This window comes from Uloborus diversus, chromosome 7, assembly GCF_026930045.1.
Source record: "Uloborus diversus isolate 005 chromosome 7, Udiv.v.3.1, whole genome shotgun sequence".
Taxonomy (NCBI): domain Eukaryota; kingdom Metazoa; phylum Arthropoda; class Arachnida; order Araneae; family Uloboridae; genus Uloborus; species Uloborus diversus.
In genome coordinates this window covers 117,693,733-117,713,629 of record NC_072737.1, presented here as the reverse complement: position 1 = coordinate 117,713,629, position 19,897 = coordinate 117,693,733, and the positions used below count along the sequence as shown (strand labels likewise).

Sequence of the window (19,897 nt, the reverse complement as noted above, 5' to 3'; positions counted from 1 at the left end):
GAATTGCATTGATACGGATTTAAGACCAACTGAATAACATTTTTTGCTAACCTTTTGCAAATAACCCAACTGAATAACCTTTTGCTAAAACTGTAAAATAATGCAAAATCTTAACTGAAACGACATTGGTTCTATCTTTGTCTTCTTGACTTTCACGAAATACGCTGTTGAAACTTTTACCATTTCTAATAATTATATATGTGCGTAAAACGGATTTTTAAGCTAAAGTTAAAAAAAAAAAAACTTACCATACTTAACTACCATATGAGGATTCAACTTTAATTCTTAAGCGCTAATATTAAGTATTACTGAAATAATAAAACAACTACCACCATTTCATCAAAATTGAAACTTCAAAATGTGTGTTAATTTTTGAAGTTACTCTTTGAAGACAATAAAACGCTATTTGAAATAACTGTTAATTTTTATTGCAAATGAACGATTTTTCCAATGTTGCATTCAAACTATATTATTAAAGAAAAATCATGGGTTTCATCATCACTCCAGAGAAAAGTGAACATTAAAAAGGGCTCCACTTATAAATTAAATTAAGAAACGCAACCATAGATGAAAGATGTTTCAATATTAAGAGCTAAAATCATATTGTTGAGAACATTTTTCATTCAATTTTGTCGAACTTTCAGTTTAAAATGTTGTGCCATTTGAAATTAATTTAACAAAGAATGCTGCCAACAGAATTAAGGAACACAGTAAGATCCTCCAATATATCAATCGGCAACTGAAATAAATTGATAAGTAATTGAATTACAGTCAGACTTCGATATACTGTCATCCGCTTATAAGGTCAACCCGCGTATAAGGTCACTTTTCTAAAGTCCCGGCTCACTGAATAGGAATTCTATGTCATATATTATCGGATTTATGGTCAGGTCATAACACATTAATCGCTTATAAGGTCTCTTTTGTCAGATTTCTTTGAATGATTTCAGTGCCTAACAGATTCACTTCCAAGAATTCACCGTGATATACGATCCTTAAAAAGTGATAAGTCCTTTTTTCTATTAACGTAGCATGTAGTGCATGGAATGCAGTAGCAAGTGAGTATTACGACAGTGATACTAAAATATGAAGCAGTAAGGCGGGCACTCAGCGTGTACATATTGCACTCTTTTACCAGTCACGAGAAACTGAAGAAATTTTCAGAAAATAATTAGAAACCATTGTGCTTAAATTAAAGAAAAAAACACATTAGTCCTGTATTAATGATAATTTTAAGTAAGGTAAGTTGCACATTAGTTGTTTGCTTGGGGATATTTGAATGAAGCTTTACTCTAAATGAAAGTTTTAAAAAATCTTTTCAAGTTTTTAATTGATTCCAAAAATTTAAATTGGTTCAAATCAATTTCACTATAATAACCTAATTAACTGATAGTTTTGAACATATTAAATTTTGAAAAGAATTAATGAATTACATGTTTATTTATCAATGAATATATATCAATCGGTTATAAGGTCAACCCGCTTATAAGGTCAGTTTCGTGAAGTCCAGAGGGGTGACCTTATATTGAGGTCCGACTGTATATCGGTAAGTAACAGGAAATACTGTCCATAACTTACACGTGAGATCATCAACATGAACTTTCAATCGTGAGTGTGTGTGTGTGTGTGGTCAACAAAAAATTATACAATGACCGTAACATTCTGTACAGAAAAAAGAAAAACAATGACGAACAACCATATAACACAAAAACAACTGACGTAAACCGATAAATTTCTCAAAATATATCGTGTTAGCGATTTTCGGTCGATTCGTGCAGCGAAAACACAATCGGAACTAACAATCATGACAATAGATTCTTACGAATGATTATGAATGATATACAAGGGTGTTCATAAATCTTCACTACCTCAACAGGATCTTGAGAACGATTTGTTCGTGACCTTGGTGAATCTTAACGTTTTGGCTACAATAGTAAACGTTTGCTAAGAGTCATGGTTCGTATAAAAAAGAAACATATACAGTGCTGACCAAATTATTAGACAAAGACTGTTTTAAGAACAAATTCTCTATTGATTACATAACTATAAGACACATTAACGAACAGTGAAATAATTATCTAATATTTAGTATGCATTCCCTTGTTCTTGATGAGCATTTTAAAGTCTTTTTGGCATACTTTTCACAAGATTTACACCATCTCTTAACTTTTTAAAAAAGGAGGTAAATTTTTTTTTACACTCACTATTATATATACTCACATACACATACTCACTAATTACCTAAAACTAACTTTAAATGTAACAGAACTCACTAATAAAAAGAACTAGTAAACTGTTTAAGCTGATTGAGGTTATGTTCGTAGTAAGTAGATAAACAAAGAACATAAACAAAGCAGACAGTGCTGCTACCTGCAAACATTAAATTATGCTAAAATAACGTAATAATCAGTGTACAGTATGTACTGTACTTTAACAATAAAATGAATAGTATTTTAGTATAAATAGTGTACAAAGAAAAAGAAAACTCTTTAGTCTAATAATATGGCCAGCACTGTACTTTGAATGGTGTTTTGAAAATGAATCAGTAAATAAAAGATTGAATGAATAAATGAAAAGATGCTGAACCAATAAGTGAAAAATTAAATAAATAATATAATTATTACATGAAGAAAATTAAATAAGTAAGTAAAGTAGTGAATAAATAAGAAAATAAATGAATACGTAAGTGATTTAGTAAACGATTGAGTGAGTTAGCGAAATAAATTATTTCACTTCGCCCCATCCACTTTACTCGCATGTACTTGACTAATTATACAGAATATTTAAAATACAAATAAGCTTAATAAACTAAATGAATACTGCTCCTAATATTAAAAGTTCTCAGATAATTTTTAGAATGTTAATAACAAGAACTTTATAATTTTATAATAACAAAAATAATTTAAAACTTACAACAAAATATTTCAACGTGAGTATCAATTTCTGAGAATTGCCTGCATCATCATTTATGCTTTAATTTTCGGTGGTATTTTTTTCTTGGCTGGAATAGACTACATGTGCCACTACATAGTTAAACTGTTACCAGATAGGTGGCACGTAAAAGCTGACGAAATATTTCACCATGTCACTTTGCTCCACTATTTAGATTTAGAGATAAATTTATCGCAGTTTTCATCGTTTGCAATAAGAATATGAAAACCAACAAGAGAAGTAAGCTCAGCTTAATTTATTCAGCCATTTAAAGCTCTTTGAGTTAGGACGACAGACGAATCATTGATTGACTTGATTGATTGACCAAGTCATACATTCATTCGTAAAATTAATTTAAAATGTTTGTTCAAACTATTTAAATCGATAAGTTTTGGAAGTAAATGATGAATTGGCTGAGAGATGAGTTAATTCATTAAGATTATTTATGAGTATTCTCATTTTCGTAAGTCAAGAAAGAAGATAGAGCGATCAATGAGCAAGACTGTACTTTAAAAATATTTTTGGCTATTATATCTAACCATCATAAATGCTCTCATTGAATAACAAGCGGTACCCGCACGGCTTTGCCCCCGTAGTGGAATATTAAAAGGTCAGTTGGTTCGCCTGTACATTTACAAATAATGGATGATGAATTTCTCGCCAATTTTCTATGTTCATTTGCTCGTCCATGGTCGCATATGGTAGCTTGCTCGCCCATGTTGTGGTAATTTGCTAGTCCACGTTATGGTGATTTGTTCGTCCACGTTATGACGATATACTCGGTAAAATGTTCTTAAAATTGGAATAGAAAAGGAACAAAATCGAATTTTCGAAAAATCGCTTTGAGGTGCACGCACCCATGCTACAAACTAAGTCTGTGCCAAATTTCATGAAAATCGGCCGAATGGTCTTGGCGCTATTCGCGTCACAGACATCCAGACATCTAGACATCCAGACCGTGATCCAGACTTTCAGCTTGACTATTAGTAACTAGTGGTAAACGCACGGTTTTGCCCGTAATAGAAAAGTTAAAAGGTCTTTTGGTTCGCCTGTATATTTACAAAAAAATGTATGGTGAATTTTCTCCTCAATTGGCTTGTACCCATGTTACGGTTCCACGGTATGATAATTTCGTATCTCGCCAATCGGCTTGTGCCCATGTTACGGTTCCACGTTATGATAATTCGTAATTTACTCGTCCATCTTATGATAATTTTGTTCTTAAAATTGGAATAGAAAGAGAACCACATCGAATTTTCGAAAAATCACTTCGAGGTGCACACTCCCATGCTACAAACTAACTTTGTGCCAAATTTCATGAAATTCGGCCGAACGGTCTAGGCGCTATGCGCGTCACAGAGATCCAGACATCCTACAGACATCCAGAGATCCTCCGGACAGAGGGACTTTCAGCTTTATTATTAGTAAAGAAGATTGAGCTGCGAGAAATATCAGCTCTTTTCAGATTTGAGATTACTTCAGATTTTTTAAAAGATAAACCAACTTAAATACCGGACGGTTTAAAAATTCATTAATGATCAAGTCCGTTTTGGGAGATCAAAGCTGTTAATTTATAGGCAGGTAAAATTTAAACAAGAATAGTAAATTAAGACTAAAAATATTTTTAAAAATGTTTTTATTTAGGCGCTATCTGTAGTGATTACCGTGGAATCCCGGTAAAACAAACTTCAAAAGACCTCAAACTTTATTTGTTGCAACGGGAATTTCGTTGTAACAGAGTTCAAGCAATGTAACAGCAGTTGAAACAGGACTGAGCATTTAGAAGAATGTGAACAGAGTGAAATTGTTAAGATAATTATCTTTTCAAAATGAGCAAATTGGAAATTTATTTCTAAAGTTACAGCATATAAAGAAAGAATAATGCATTTTTATCAGACTCGTACCGTAAACGCGGGCTATATTAGCCCTAGGGTACTTCTTTTGCCCAAATTGAGGAAAAGAGACAGCGTTCTTTGGAAACATTCTTTTGGAAGTTTACGGAATTTTGCGGAAGAAACCCGGGTTTCCAGGGACAGTTTAAAGTTCATGCGAGAGAAAAATGGGGTTCAGTGCATGGAACGCACCAAAAATTTTTCGAAGGGAGCGACAATTTTGGATCCTTGTTTTACGAATGTTTATTACCTTAATAAACTTATTCAACCTCTAAAACCGACGAAAATAAGACTATTCTTTGTCTGTAATTTCTGAGACAATAACTTGGTATACACACACGTTACATAAATATTTATAATTTTTCTTAAAACAAACATGGTTGACTCAAACTTCTTGTTAATTGTACAGTGCTGACCAAATTATTTGACTAAAGAGTTTTTTTTTGTTTTTTTGTACATTATTTGTACTAAAATATTATTTATTTTACTGTTAAAGTACAGTACATACTGTACACTGATTATTACGTTATTTAACCATAATTTAATGTTTGCAGGTGGCAGCACTGTCTGCTTTGCTTATGTTCTTTGTTTATTTACCTACCAGGAACATAACCTCAATCAGCTTAAACAGTTCACTAGTTCTTTTTATTAGTGTGTTCTGTTATATTTAAAGTTAGTTTTAGGTAATTAGTGAGTATGTGTATGTGAGTATATATAATAGTGAGTACAAACAATTTTTTACCTCCTTTTTCAAAAAGTGTTAAGAAATGGTGTAAACCTTGTGAAAAATATGCCAAAAAAAGACTTAAAATGCTCATCAAGAACAAGGGAATGCATACTAAATATTAGATAATTATTTCACTGTTCGTTAAGGTGTCTATAGTTATGTAATCAATAAAGAATTTGCTTTTGAAACAGTCTTAGTCTAATAATTTGGCTAGCACTATTTTTCTTTGAAAAAAGAAAAGCTTTTCCTGTGAACACACGTCTTTCTTTGGCTCTAGTTAGTTCTAAAATGATTTTAAATAAGGAAAACCACTTGGGCCAAAGTAAACCACAAGTAAGGGTTACATTGGTCCAAATAAAAGACAATTAAAAAGGGTAATAATACTTTGAAGCAAAGTGATCAGTGTTCAAAAATTAAACCAATGGAACTCTATAGATGCGTAAAATTTTTTTCCACAACTTAGAATTATGAATATATAGTCATAAAATTATTGAGAAAAGATGAGAGAAAAATCAAAATGTGGGCCAAAGTAGCCCGCGTTTCCTTATGAGATATTTTCTTTTTAACAATTAAAAATAAATTTTTCATCAAATCAATGAATACATAAACCAACGAATGAATAAGTGAATAAACAATCAAACAATAAACGAATGATTAAATTAATTAATTAATTAACTGATGCATAACCATAAATAAGTGAGTGAATGAATGAATATAAATGAATGAATGAATAAATGAAAGACTGTAAATGAGTTTACTGATGAATGAATACGTAAGTGATTTAATAAATGAATGAATATAAGTAAACGAAATGAATTGCTTAAGTTTGCCCAGCTCGCACACAACAAATTGTATAAAACATTTAAAATCAAAGTAGTCCCAATATTAACTAAATAAGTACTGTCCTGGGCATCGGTAGATCACAATTAATATTTAAAATAAAAATTAAAAAAGTTTTCCTACCCAAATACCTATATGTTTGCCTGTATTCGCCTCTGATCGGTACATTTATGTTATGGCTTCGATGCTCGCAGAATGGCTACAAACGATATTGTTCGTGATTTTTGTAAATATTTGGCAAGCTCTGTTACTATAATTGTTTTGTATCACATTGCTAGGATCCAGTGTAGTGTATAGAAAAGCTTTATATCCATCAACTGCCGTGTAACGTTGCACTGTAAAAACGATTCAGAAACGTTCCTGGAAAATATTAGGCGGCTGATGTGCCCAATTTCAGCCATTAACATATTTCGCAAAAACCAGGAATGCTTTCCACTAAAACTCAGTAACCTCCTTGAAATTATCCTGAGAAACCAGAAATCATTCCGTTTAAAGCCGGTCGTGTTTCTAGAACTTTAAAGTAATCATCGGTAGGGATAATATAACAGTTCTTTGAACAGCATTGCAATCATGGCTAAAGCTAAACCAGAATTGCAAGTAATGATTGCAATTCTTGCAAAGCTAAGTAGTCCAAAGACTTTTTCGCTCTCTTTGGGAGCTTAAGGGGACACTGGACCTTGAAAACAAACTTTTTTAATTATTGATGGATTTGCATGAAATTTTAACCATATACTTTAAACACTAGTACAAGCTTAATTATAGAATTTCATTAAAAAAATTAATTAGAAGACCAATTATTTAAAAAATGTAAACAACCTTAACGATAATTAACAAAACTTTGAAAAGTCCCTTGCGTAATTATTTTGATTTCACAACACTGAAACTTATTTTAAGTCATTCTCTGTAATATAATAAATAAAACAAAACTCACAAAATTATCCTCATATTCAAATAAATTCAAAAAATAAAAATTTCAAAAATTTGACAACAATTTCTTCCTTTTGAACGTCCAGTGTCCCCTTAAACAGTTCCGGACAACCCGTACTTGAAACCAAGTCGATACACCTTATAAATACTCTCAGTTAATCTTTAAACAGGGAGCTATAAATATATTTACAGCAGAGAGAAGTCCGTATTCCTGAAACTTGTAGCCATTCAGGAAACTTTTTGACAATGATACTTGATATTTCCAGGAAGTGGATAAAAAACGTTGAAATCCCGAAACGTTACACGGAAATACTCAGTAACGTATCTGAAATTTTTTTCAGTGTGTGGTAGGCTAGTAGTAACGTGGGCAATAGCCGTCATTCCTGCAACACGTGTTAGTCATTATTTTTTGAGCAAAAACATTTTTTGAAAGAGATACTACTTAATTCTCTCATATATTTGGCAATATCACAATTATAAGTCAAAGTTTAAAATTGTGGGAATAAAGTTCAAATACACGCGTAAAAATGTGAAACCCGTGCAAATGGAACGCGCGTAATGTGAAAGTTTCTGCTATGTTTTTCTTTAATTGAGGAACAATGGTTGAAATCTTTAAAATTAGCACTTTTTTTTTAATCAGAGTATCGCTTCCTTGAAATTTCCCTATTCTTTTACCACTGATCATCCATGTTTGTGATTTTCGTTTTAAGGATAGCACGTCCCAGTGTATATTTATGCGCAATAAGAATGGTTTTATACAATCATAAGGATACTCAAAATATTCGTCACATACAACTTTGCCGCTTACAAATTTCTTCGTTAAAATAAAATTCTCTTTGTGGGGTTATCTCACTCTATTTTTGGAATCACAGATACGAACCAATCCTTTCTTTTCCCATCTGGAACCTAGACGGATTGAATTTCTATTTATCCTAAACATAAACAAAACACGGTAGCTATAATATGGAGCACAAGCGGGAACAATTTCATTCGTGAATGCTCCTAAAACAATGAATTGCGAATTTTGTCAGAATAGTCATACCGCCACGTCACGAAATAAAATTACTGTCACGAAAAAGAAAAAGAAAAGGTTCACATGCAAATATCAATATCACGTCGCTGCGCAAGGTCAGGGCTAAAATGATTTTTGTGGATAATATTTCATGTGAAATGCGTTTCTTATTGTCTATGCATTGTTTCCTGGAACACTATAATGAACAGCAAGAATAAATTTGTCGCAAAAGTTCGTGAACTTTAAACATAGAAGGAAGAAATGAGTCATTTGAAGTGAAGTCAGAAATTGGTCATAAATTCATTCATTTTTTCTGCGCTGCGTTTTCAAATTCACTTAGCACAGTTAAAAGGTGTTTGCTTGTTTTATGAAAAACATAAAGATGTTCTTCCAGAAAAGAGCATATACCGCATTGTTTGTGTGTTTTCACACGTTTTTGTTGTTGTTGATGATATGGAATAAATACTAAGAAAGGAAATAAGGCAGAAATTTCTCAACCATATACCTAGAGTTGACATTCTCAATTGGAAGTCATCCTGTTCTTGAAGTTGAATCAATACCTTTGTGCGTGAAAAGCAAAAAAGAAATAACAACGTTAAATTGCACATTTTGCAGATTACTGCAGACACGTGTTTCAGGGTTACAAGGAACTTTTTCAATGCAAAATAAGTGAACAAATGGATGAAAAGACGAATATCTTTTCATCTATTAGCTATGTGGAAAAATATGCCATTTCCATGGACATTTTTCCTTTCTTATGTGTGTGTGTTTAATAAATTTCAATGCCTTGTTTTATTTGATGTCTAGAATGAACTCTAGTGTACACTATTTTTCAGTTATTTATGAGCATAAAAGTTCATGAAGTTTAAAGTAAGGTAACAAAATCGCGATATTTTATCCAACTTCAAAAACATTTCCCATTTCATATTGAATGCTATTTTTTTCACAAAATTCCTTGATCGCTTGTTGCGATTTTCAAACGTAAGGGAGCCTTGGAATTCTTGAAAAAATAATTCCGATCGTTCTACTTGCAGAAGCGTAGATAGGAAATTTCATTCATTCTTTACGATTCCCCCCCCCCCAAATCGAATTATTTGAAACTATTAATAAAAATCGAAAATCTGCTTATGACAATCTTTGGCTGTTATGTCCTTATATTAAATTTTTTCTAATTCAGAACAATGTTGTTACCTTAAAAGCGGTTGTGAAAAAATAAATGTGACAATCATTTTATACGGTTAGTATAACATTTAAAAGTGATCACACGAGACAATGAGAAATAAATTGATGTAAGTTGACTTTTCAAAGTTCTCAGCAAAACAAGTGCCAGGGGTGGATACAAGGGGAGAGTCATGGGGGTCATGACCTCCCCCCTCCCAAACCGTCGACCATGCAATCCACCCATCATTATTGTATGTGATCATCATTTAATAATTGCATAAAAGATGGATGGATGTAGAATATGATGCAAATACATTACTATAAATAGTGGTTCAAATACTTTGAGTAAAATGTAGGTGTTTTTCATAATCTTTTCAATTTATTAATTGTTTGTTTAAGTAATAATTTAAGAAGTTTATAACTTACTAGGAGCCTTATTCCCGGCCGATTTGGTGTTTTTGATTGACACCCAATAATTTCAGAAATTTTTGACATCTAACACTACATTTTTTAGCTTGACCCTACCTCTTAAAAATCTGCTCTGTATCCGCCCCTGATAGTTAACATCCCCCCCCCCCCCCAAATCCTAAAAATGTTGTATATCTGCACCTACCAGTGCTACTAGTACCATCTCTTGCTCCTCAAACAGAGAATTGTTCTTTCTACCATTTGTGATTGTTATCTCCATATTTTGGCATTTACATCCCTTTGCTTCTAGGTGCTCCGTATGTGCTTGAATTGTCTCGAGATCCGATTTAGTTTATAATATACGTCTTCACTTTTATAAGCAAAATATGGCCCCATCCCGCTTTTTATCCTATTTTTTCGAACAATTGCTTAATATTCGTATTGAGTTCTGCTATCAGACATATTTTTAAATTGTTCTAAGTTATTGCAGTGAATGTACAGCAAAATTATTTCACTCATAATGCTCATAACATTATAATTGTAAAATTGATGGCATTATTTCCCTCTTTCTTAAAACGCGAAAATTATTCATTCATATCATTACTCAAAGAATTAAGTAAACGCTACTACTTCTGCTTAAAACCTTTCAGTTGCTGTGTTTGATTTTGGGCCGACCCAAATATCAAAAAGTCGATATATCTTGCTACAACTATGTCTTACTGTTCTTATTTTTATTTTGTGAAAAACGATATTCAATTTGGTTTTTCAGGAAAAGATTTTTGACGCAAAATTTACTGAAGTAAAACCTAAGTTTTTGAACAGTAATGATATTAATTAGAGATAATAATTAGAATTTGGGGTTCGGTATTCTGCATATTCGGCAGAACATTCAGTTCGGCCGAATACTTTAATATTTGGGGGTCATGACCTCCCCCTCCCAAACCGTCGACCACCCATCATTATTGTATGTGATCATTATTAGAGGTATATTAATAATTAGAGGTTGATGTTCCAATAATTAGATGTTATATTAATAGTTAGAGTTTGGTGTTCGGCACTCTGCATATTCGGCAGAATATTCAGTTCGGCCGAATAATTTAATATTTCGAAACCGAATAGTGTTGCGGCTTGTAATTCAGTTAGTCGATAATTCGTAAGAAAAAAAATAGTAACAAAAAAATAAAAATGAATAATGAATAAAAAAAATAAATAAATATATCTCTTTTATACAATGACTGAATGTTAAAGTACAGATAACTATCACATTTGAAGAAATTGTAGCAAGAAGAAACCCTGGCAGTAACACTCGTTGATCCGTTATTGAAGTCACTAAGATATCAGAAAATCATTTGAATAAATTGTATTTTTTAACAATGTTTTAGGCAACTTGGATTTTCATTTGTATACAAGATTATTTATAACACAGCATATTACAGTCAACTCGTGATAACTCGAAGCCTTATAACTCGCATGTTCCTTTATCTCAAAGTCTTCATTACGTCATAAACTTGTGAAAAGGTTGTGGGAACTTCCTACAGCTCAAACGACCATAAATTTGAAGGCTTTAGCCGGTATCTTAGGACTTCGAGTCATTAAGAGTTGATTACACCATTATTATCAGTTACACTGTAAAAACGATTCAGAAACGTTCCTGGAAAATAATAGGCAGCTGATGTGCCCAATTTCAACCAGTAACATTTCTTACAAAAACCAGGAACGTTTTCCGATACAAGTGAATAACCTTCCTGAAATGCTGGGAAATATCCCATGTCAAAGCCAGTCGTGAACCTTCTACAAAAATTAAATAGTATTCATGTATTTGATTAGAATCTTCCTGGTTTACCAGGAAAGGTCCAGAAGCGTTACCGCGACCATGGCCAAAGCTGCGCGAATACTTGCCTGCAATTCCTGCCTCGCAAGGCTGCAGCTATCCAGTGACTTATTTGTTCCCATTGGGAGTTCAGTCAATCTGGACGGGCCGTGATCAAATTGAAGCCGATACACCTTATAAACATGCTCAGTCATTCTTTAAACTGGTAGCAAAAAATATCTTTCATACCAGTGAAATGTCTGCATTCGTGCATCTTTTAGCAATTCAAGAAACTTTTTTGCGAAGATACTTGATTTTGCGGGGAAATAGGTGAAAACCTCTGAAATCCCGAAACGTTCTACGAAGATAACCAGTAACGTTTCGGAATTTTTTTACAGTGTATTAAATCATATAACAGTGAAGAGATTAATTATCATTTTGAGCATATAATTGCAGATAAAACTAAAATATGTAAGTTAGACGTTTACTATAGTAATTCACTTTTACTTTAGGAATGATTTATTATAAATTGATAATTGAGGAAGTACCAATCAGAAACACACATGTCCATCCTAAACGATTTTTGGAAATTCACGAAAAACGTGTTTCTAACAACATTTTACGGAAAAACTATTTGTATATTCAAACATTGATTTAGTCGCATTGATATTTTTAAGAGAAAGCTTTCGAATGTAGGAAAACCAATACCTGTAACAAAATTTTTAAATTAGGACGACATGTCTTCATTTGATTGGATCTGATGAAAATGTATTTGCTTGATTAAAATCTTGATGGGCACGTTTATTTTTGAACGGATTAAGAACCTAAAACCATTCACTGACGTCTACCATAACTTAAATAGCAAGTAGCACAGAGCTTAGCTGTGCAGATCAGCTCTGTGTCCCTTGAACAAACTGAGGGCCTCCTATTGATCAGATGAACTTGGTTTTTTGATTTGAAACAAGCCTATGAACATGTTTTTGTTTGAGTTAGGATCTAAGTTTTAAAACAGAATTTAAATAAGACATGATTTTCTTTTGACTGAAACTAACAATACAGTGTTGTAGGAATCATTCTGTAATGTTTAAATCAGCTTCTGACTCAATTTTCGCTGAATCTGTACATGTGTGGTTTTGATTGGTTCTAACTCCTCAATTGTACTTAATGTAGATAAATTTATTATGTTACATTGACAAAAAATAGATAAATATTTTCTATTTTAATTTGGCATTTAAAAGGTTAAATTAAATATTCGGTATTCGACAAAATACGGTATTCGGTACTTTCCTAATTGTAGTAAAAAACTAGTAGTAAAACATGAATGAACCTCGAATAATTTTCTTTTATGAACTTTATGTGCTAACTATAAATTACACTTCCACTTGAAATTTTCCACTATAATTAGTTTTTCAACCACGCTCACGGAGAAAACTTCTGAGAAAGAATTTTTTTCTTCCCATTTTTCTTAACAGCTACTGTTTTTACCTAAGGAATTTCATGGATCCCTGAATTTCGATGTAACGTTAGACTTTTATTTAGTTTGATATTATTTCTACTCTTATTATCACTTCAGTATTTTTAACTTTCCCAAACCGACCACATACGCACGCAAAATTTCTTTCTGCATGATGCCATGCAATAAAATTCCTATTGCTAATATAACGAGCTGATGTGTGTATCACATGACTTCCTTTTACTTTAATTAAATGTCATTTTCCCATTATTGGCAATTTTAATGTGATTCAATAGTTAACTCTCTAAATATCACTAACAGTGGCCAAATTAAAAAAAAAAAAAAAAAAGAATAAAAAAATCGCCGGCGAAAAAACTTCGCGATAAAAAGACTGGCGATATATCGCCAAGTGTCCTCCAAATTATAACACCACTTGAGTTTACATCGAAATTAACAGTGATTTCCTCCCCAAAAAGGGGCAAAAGGCCCTCTTTGAAACATTAGAATGCAACCAAAAGGGGAGGTGCACACCTAGACCCCACTAGGAGTCTACATACGAAATTTCAACTTTCTAGGACATGCTATTCTTGAGTTATGCGACATAAATACGTACATACGCATATACATACATACGTACATACAGACGTTACGAGAAAACTCATTGTAATTAACTTGGGAATCGTCAAAATGGATATTTCGCGTGTCTATAAGTTCTTAGGCACTTATCCTCGTGTGATCTATTCGAAAGAAAAACTCAACATTCATTCGGGGGAGAGTAAAATGGAAATTAAGGTCGATTTTTGAGTGAAAATTCTTTTGAATACAATACTACCTTTTTTGTAAAAGGAAGTAAAAAACAAGCAACCATTAACCGTAGGTATTAAATTTTATTATAAAATTATCAAACGTAAGACACAACGAAACGGACTGAAGAAATTGAATAAGGAATGTTTTAAACAGCACTAACTTCAGTATTATAGAGATGAATATTGTGCCGAAGTTAGAAATTGCATCCAGTTATAATATAACTTCTCTTTAGATGAAAGTTTTTACACAATAAAATTACAATTGCCTAGAAAATAATATTTTATGAGCTGTAAAAAGATATTTGAATTTCATTAAAAGGTCATCACTTCAGACTAAATACAGATTCCTCTTTCGATAGCAGCCTTTACAGTGTATATGCATCAGATTCTACATTTTTGTTACTATCATCATTGTTACTATGAATTTTCTCTCTTCTTAGCTTCATATCTTCTTAGCAAATGATCTAAAATTTTAAGGTAGTTTTTTCTAGCATGGTATTGCTTTCAATTTCAAGAACTTTTATACGATAAAACTATAAATTTTTGTTACATTGTTTTTCTAAGGTAAAAAATGTGTTTTCAGTAGTTCTTCTATACACACCTCAGATAATAGTGCTATATACACTGGTGCTTGGAATTTAATTTCCAGTTAATACTATGCAATTTTTCAGTGAGTTTTGTTTCAGGTTTTTAAGGCGATATTGGAATTGAAATTTTTAGAAAATGAAAAGGAAAAAGATAAAAAGGTTGAAACATGATTAAAAACTTTAAAATTAATAAGAGATAATTAAAAATGGTAATAAAGTCATTCTTTCAGATAAATAATTCATTGTTTTAACAAATCAAACTTTTAGCAGGTTTATGTTCAGCACATGCACACAGCAAGCAAATGTTCAACACATTAGTTGCATTCAATAAATTGCCGCCCATTAGTTGCATCATACAAACAAAACAAAACAAAACAAAACCTTCTGAACTGGAAAAAAAAACTTATGAACCAAAAAAAAAAAAAAAAATCCACAGATATTTAAAAGTTTTTTTAGTGCTTTTTTTTTCATTTTTCTTCTTTTTCTTCTTCTTCTTCTTTTTTTTTTAACAGTTCTCTTCATCAACTCAATACAACGTAAAAAAGACGCGTTTTAAAGGTAACAAAAAAGAAGAAAAAAGAGATATCAAGGAAAAGTAAAAAAAAAAAGAGAAACAAAACGCAATTTTTAAGAACTATCGACGCAATTTGGAAAGATTTGCACAAGCATTTTTTTTTTCCAAAAGTTCTTTTTGATCTTTTGAATTTTACTTAATGTATTTTTCTACTCGAAAAATAAACATTAAGTTTTTTTAAAAATATAGTTTTAATCATGTCATTCAAATTTAACGAATGTCTTTTATTTCAATTATTTTGAAGAAAAGGTTTTAAAATCCTAGGTCAACGCAAAAAACTTAGCATTGATGATACAAAAAAGAAGAAAAAAAAGGGAAATATTTTAACAAAAAATTAAAAAAGAAAAAGAAAGGGAGCTAAATGCAATTGTTAAGAATTATCGACGGAATTTGAAAAGATTTGCACAAGCATTTTTTAAAAGTTCTTTTTGATTATTTGAATTTTACTTTAATAAATTTTTCTTCTCGAAAAATAAACACAAAGTTAAAATAATATAGTTTTAATTATATCGTTTAAATTTTAAGAATGTTTTATTTCAATTATCTAAAGTAAAAGGCTTTAAAATCTTAGGTCAATACCAATGTATTGCTCAAAAAAAAAAAAAAAAAAAAAACTTAGCGTTGTTGATGGAACAAATGAGAAAAAAAAACGGGGGAAATATTTTAAAACAAGGGTAATAAAGAATAAAATATGTGTGAAAATAAACGAATAGATTTTTCAACTTATTTCTGTTTATTGTCTGCAGATTTCTGTCTTTCCTAAAAAAGAACTTTTTCTTTTTTTCTTAACACAACATCCTTAACAAATAAAATATATTTCACTCACCTTAAATCTGAGTAGACCTATCGGCGGTGTGGCATAAGGTATTCCTCGAAAAGCATAAAAATCTCGTCCATTTGAAGTCTTTAAAATCCTACCAATGACTAGTCCTTGTTTTAATGTTAATGTCGTTCCATACTCTTGTGCAGTTGAGCAACATAACAGTTGCAACAAATAAACGAACACACTGAAGTGAAATAATAAAGTATTGCTCATTGTTCCACTATCAACACAATTTGGAATGATTTTAAATACAATTCTCTCAGTTCATACAGATGATTGTCACAAAATTTTTCTAAAGTCTAAATAAAAAGCAGTAGTCAGCATATGATGTTATGGCACGTCAAACTTGCAAGAGAATTGCGGAAGAATAAATAATTACGTGTTTTCGATTAAGTAAAACATAATGTTCTAATTCACTAGTTCTCTAAAATAACTTTTTCAAAGCCATGTATCACATTTTATGTTTGCAAAATTCTTCTCACAAAGAAAAATAAAAGCTATTCCCTTTCAGAATTGACAACACTTCAAAGAAAGAAGCGAAAAATAGTTTCTTAATTTGTACTAATGATGAAGTTCGGAGGCGGCTGGAGGAGAAACTTTTCTGGCTTTGCGCCGCGTGTATTATAAAGCTGGAATGCACGTGCAGAGAAGTTTTTGTTCGAGCATAACGATAATAATAGCACCTTTTTTTCCATCGAGCGTTCAGGGTTGCTAAGAGTTGTGATTGGCGAGGTATTTTGGCGACAGAGTTTTTTTTTCCTCATCACAGGTGCATGGTATGGTATTAAGTTTAATTTTAGGGGGTGTTTTAAGGGGCGTTTTTCTCTCTTTTTGGGGGAGAGCATCAAATTTAAGTGCTGGATCTTCGTGATATTGTTTGTGGGAGGAGGGGGCGCTCATGCTCTTGAGGGATGAGCACCCCTCCCTCAAATTAAGATGAATCTTGCGGGCAGGAACAAATATAAAATTAAAACATGTTTTAAAGACTTTTAGAGAATGCCGCAAAACGTGGAAAAGGGCAGAAAATAATAAACCAATAATGGGGTCGTTTCCGAAATTTTAAAAGTATTTTTTTCTGAAAGACAAGCTTAAAAACATATTATTTGACCATTTAGAAAATAATTTTAAAAGTATAATATTTAAAAAGATATTATTTTAATTGGTGCGCAGTTTCAATTCTATTTTTTACGCTTCTGCACATGACATCACAAGTGATGAAATGCCATTCACTGATGCCATTAGCACAGAACTCAATACTTAATTCGCTTCTCTACTCACATGGACTGGTCGAGGTGGTTGACAGCAAGCGTAGAGCGCCATATTTGATTCGCTTCATAATTATCATAATCTGGAAACGCAGTAGACAGCAAGCGTGAGCATTCAACGTGCCAGTGGATTAGCGCGGCAAAGTTTCTCACTTGTCACGTCATAAAGACCACACCTTGTTTGAAAAATCGGACACTTTAAAAAATTAACTAAGAATTAAACTTTGGGAAAATAAAAGTTTTTCCTCGCTCCATGTTATTTATTTATTTATTTATTTATTTGCTCATTCTATCAACCTTAGTAACTAAAGGTAGTACTTTTGACTCATGGAAACAACCCCATTATTGTTATAATTACTTGGTGCTTATTTGATTGAAATGAAATTTATATGTTTTTACAAAAAAAAAAAAAAAAAAAACACATTCAAGTCGATTTGGCTTCTACTTTGCAAAAAATTATTCGTAATATCGAATTAAAATGATTTGGAAGGCTCCAAATAATTTCTTTTCTACTGTCGTAACATTGATTATTACAACCGGCCACACGGATTAGCTTCGAGGTCCGTAAGTTTGGCACCACTGTTCTAAAATGCTGTATAGTAATGCAAAATTAAGAAATGATTATAATTAACTCAATTTAAAATTAATTATTAGGCTCATTTAAAGATATCCTGCTATTTAGAATGACGTTGATCTGGAAATGAGATGCAAAATAAAATGTTTTATTAAAAAATGGGCAATTTTAAAGCGGAAAAAATTTATACATGGTTTTTTTCTTTGCACTTTACAACATCGCAAGTTTTTATCATTCATAATAGTGAACAGAATATTACAATATAAGAAGAGCAATTTCAGCAACTTCAAAAGCAGCCTCCACACAATAATTTAAAAACTATTTGAAGATGCAACAGATGTGTACAATATTCGCAACTTTTTCCGTTATTGAATGTATAGACTATGAAATCTGTTTCACAGCCTTGGCAGGAAAGTATAGTACTGGGCCTCCTAGTTTTATTCAAAATTCAAATTTATCAAAAAATTTAAATGGCGTTAAGTTAATTGTTACTATAAATAGACACGAAGTAATCAACTCATCATAAACAAGCATAGAAATTTATACACAACTAGAACTTTCAGGAGCACAAAGTAATCAAATCGTTAGAAGCAGGCACTGAAATGTATGCAAAACTAGAACTTCCAGAAACATGAAGTAATCTACTCGTTAGAAGCAAGCATAGAAATTTATGCCAAACTAGAATTTTCAAAATCCTTCCTTAGAATCAAGCATGAAAGTTTATGCAAAACTATTACTTTCAGACACACGAAGTAATCAACTCATCAGAAGCAAGCATAGAAGTTTATGCAAAACTGGAACTTTCAGAAACACGAAGTAATCAACTCGTTAGAAGCAAGTATAAAAATTTATGCAAAACTAGAACTTTTAGGAACCCAAAGTAATCAACTCGCTAGAAGCAAGCATAGAAGTTTATGTAGAACTAGAACTTTCAGAAACACGAGGTAATTTAACTAGTTAGAAGCAAACATGTAAATTTATACAAAACTAAAAATTTCAGAAACACGAAGTAATCAATTCGTTAGAAGCAAGCAAGGAATTCTAAAAGAAGAATGGAAAGAATTTTTTTCTTTCTTTTTCAAAGAAGAAAAACAAAAAGAAAAGAAACACATAATGATTTAAATCTTCCGGCAATTCTTGAATTTTAAAATTTTAACTATCACAAACAAATTCATTTCTTTCCTGTATTCTCTTTGTTTCCTAAAAAAAGAGCTAAATATTTATTTTTTTCTGCGCATAAAATAAAAATAACTAAAAAGGAAAACGCCGAAAAAGAAGCAAAAGGCGATGATTAAAAAACATTGGCAACCCAGTTTCATTTTCGTATTTCGCACTCTTGTGTCATCTGCTCGCGCATGCTCACGGACCCACTTTCCTCCAGAGGAAGTGAGGTATGCAGGTGGAGCCCCCTTCAGCCGGAAGTGATGCCTCGTACACCTGTATCGCACGAACGCTCAAGTACTTCCGATTCATAACAGGGCCTCTTTTTACTCATTGGGTTAAATGAATTATTTGTGCGGAACTTGATTTTTGGGGTAGATGATGCGATAAGCGGCATTTGTGGTGAAAAAAAGATGGGCTGAAAGCTTCGGAAATAAGGATGTTTAAGTAATAATCATCTCTGTGATGTCAATTCCTATCCGAATATTGTCCTTTTGCTTTATGCTTCTGACATCAATTTCATTTATTAGTTACAACAGGGCAGAAAACAAACCTTCGAAACATTTTTGCATACAAAAAGAAGAAATGTTACTTTACTTTGTGACTATATGAATAATACATGAGTGGTTTTTATCTTTATTTTTCTTAATTTAGTTATGAATTTGTTTTCTCTTACGGTGCTCTAAAAATCGTTTCAAAGCTTTAAAATTTGTTAGAATGTTTGCATTGTTAGCATTGTCATAAAGAGCAGACAATATATTTTGTACCAGCAGGGGGAAAAAATGTAGGGATATTTAAATATGAGAGAGGAAAAACGTAGTAGTTGTTTTAATCTAAGCTATCTTATATGTATATAATACAGAACCTTCAAAAGAAGCTTCCCCTGTGTTAGACCCCCTAGAATATCTAGCGACCTATCTGCTCAACAAATCGAAGCAAAATTTCA

The 19,897-nt window shown here is 31.9% G+C and overlaps 1 protein-coding gene across 1 annotated transcript in view; it reads right to left on the bottom strand.

Annotated features, from left to right (window-relative positions):
* LOC129227029 (esterase FE4-like) overlaps positions 1 to 16,562 on the bottom strand; it is a 56,302-nt gene extending 39,740 nt beyond the window's left edge. Inside the window, 1 exon segment of the mRNA XM_054861664.1 lies at positions 15,955 to 16,562. Within this exon segment, the coding sequence (XP_054717639.1) occupies positions 15,955 to 16,164 (210 nt within the window). The 5' untranslated portion in view covers positions 16,165 to 16,562.
* Positions 16,563 to 19,897: the final 3,335 nt, after the last annotated feature.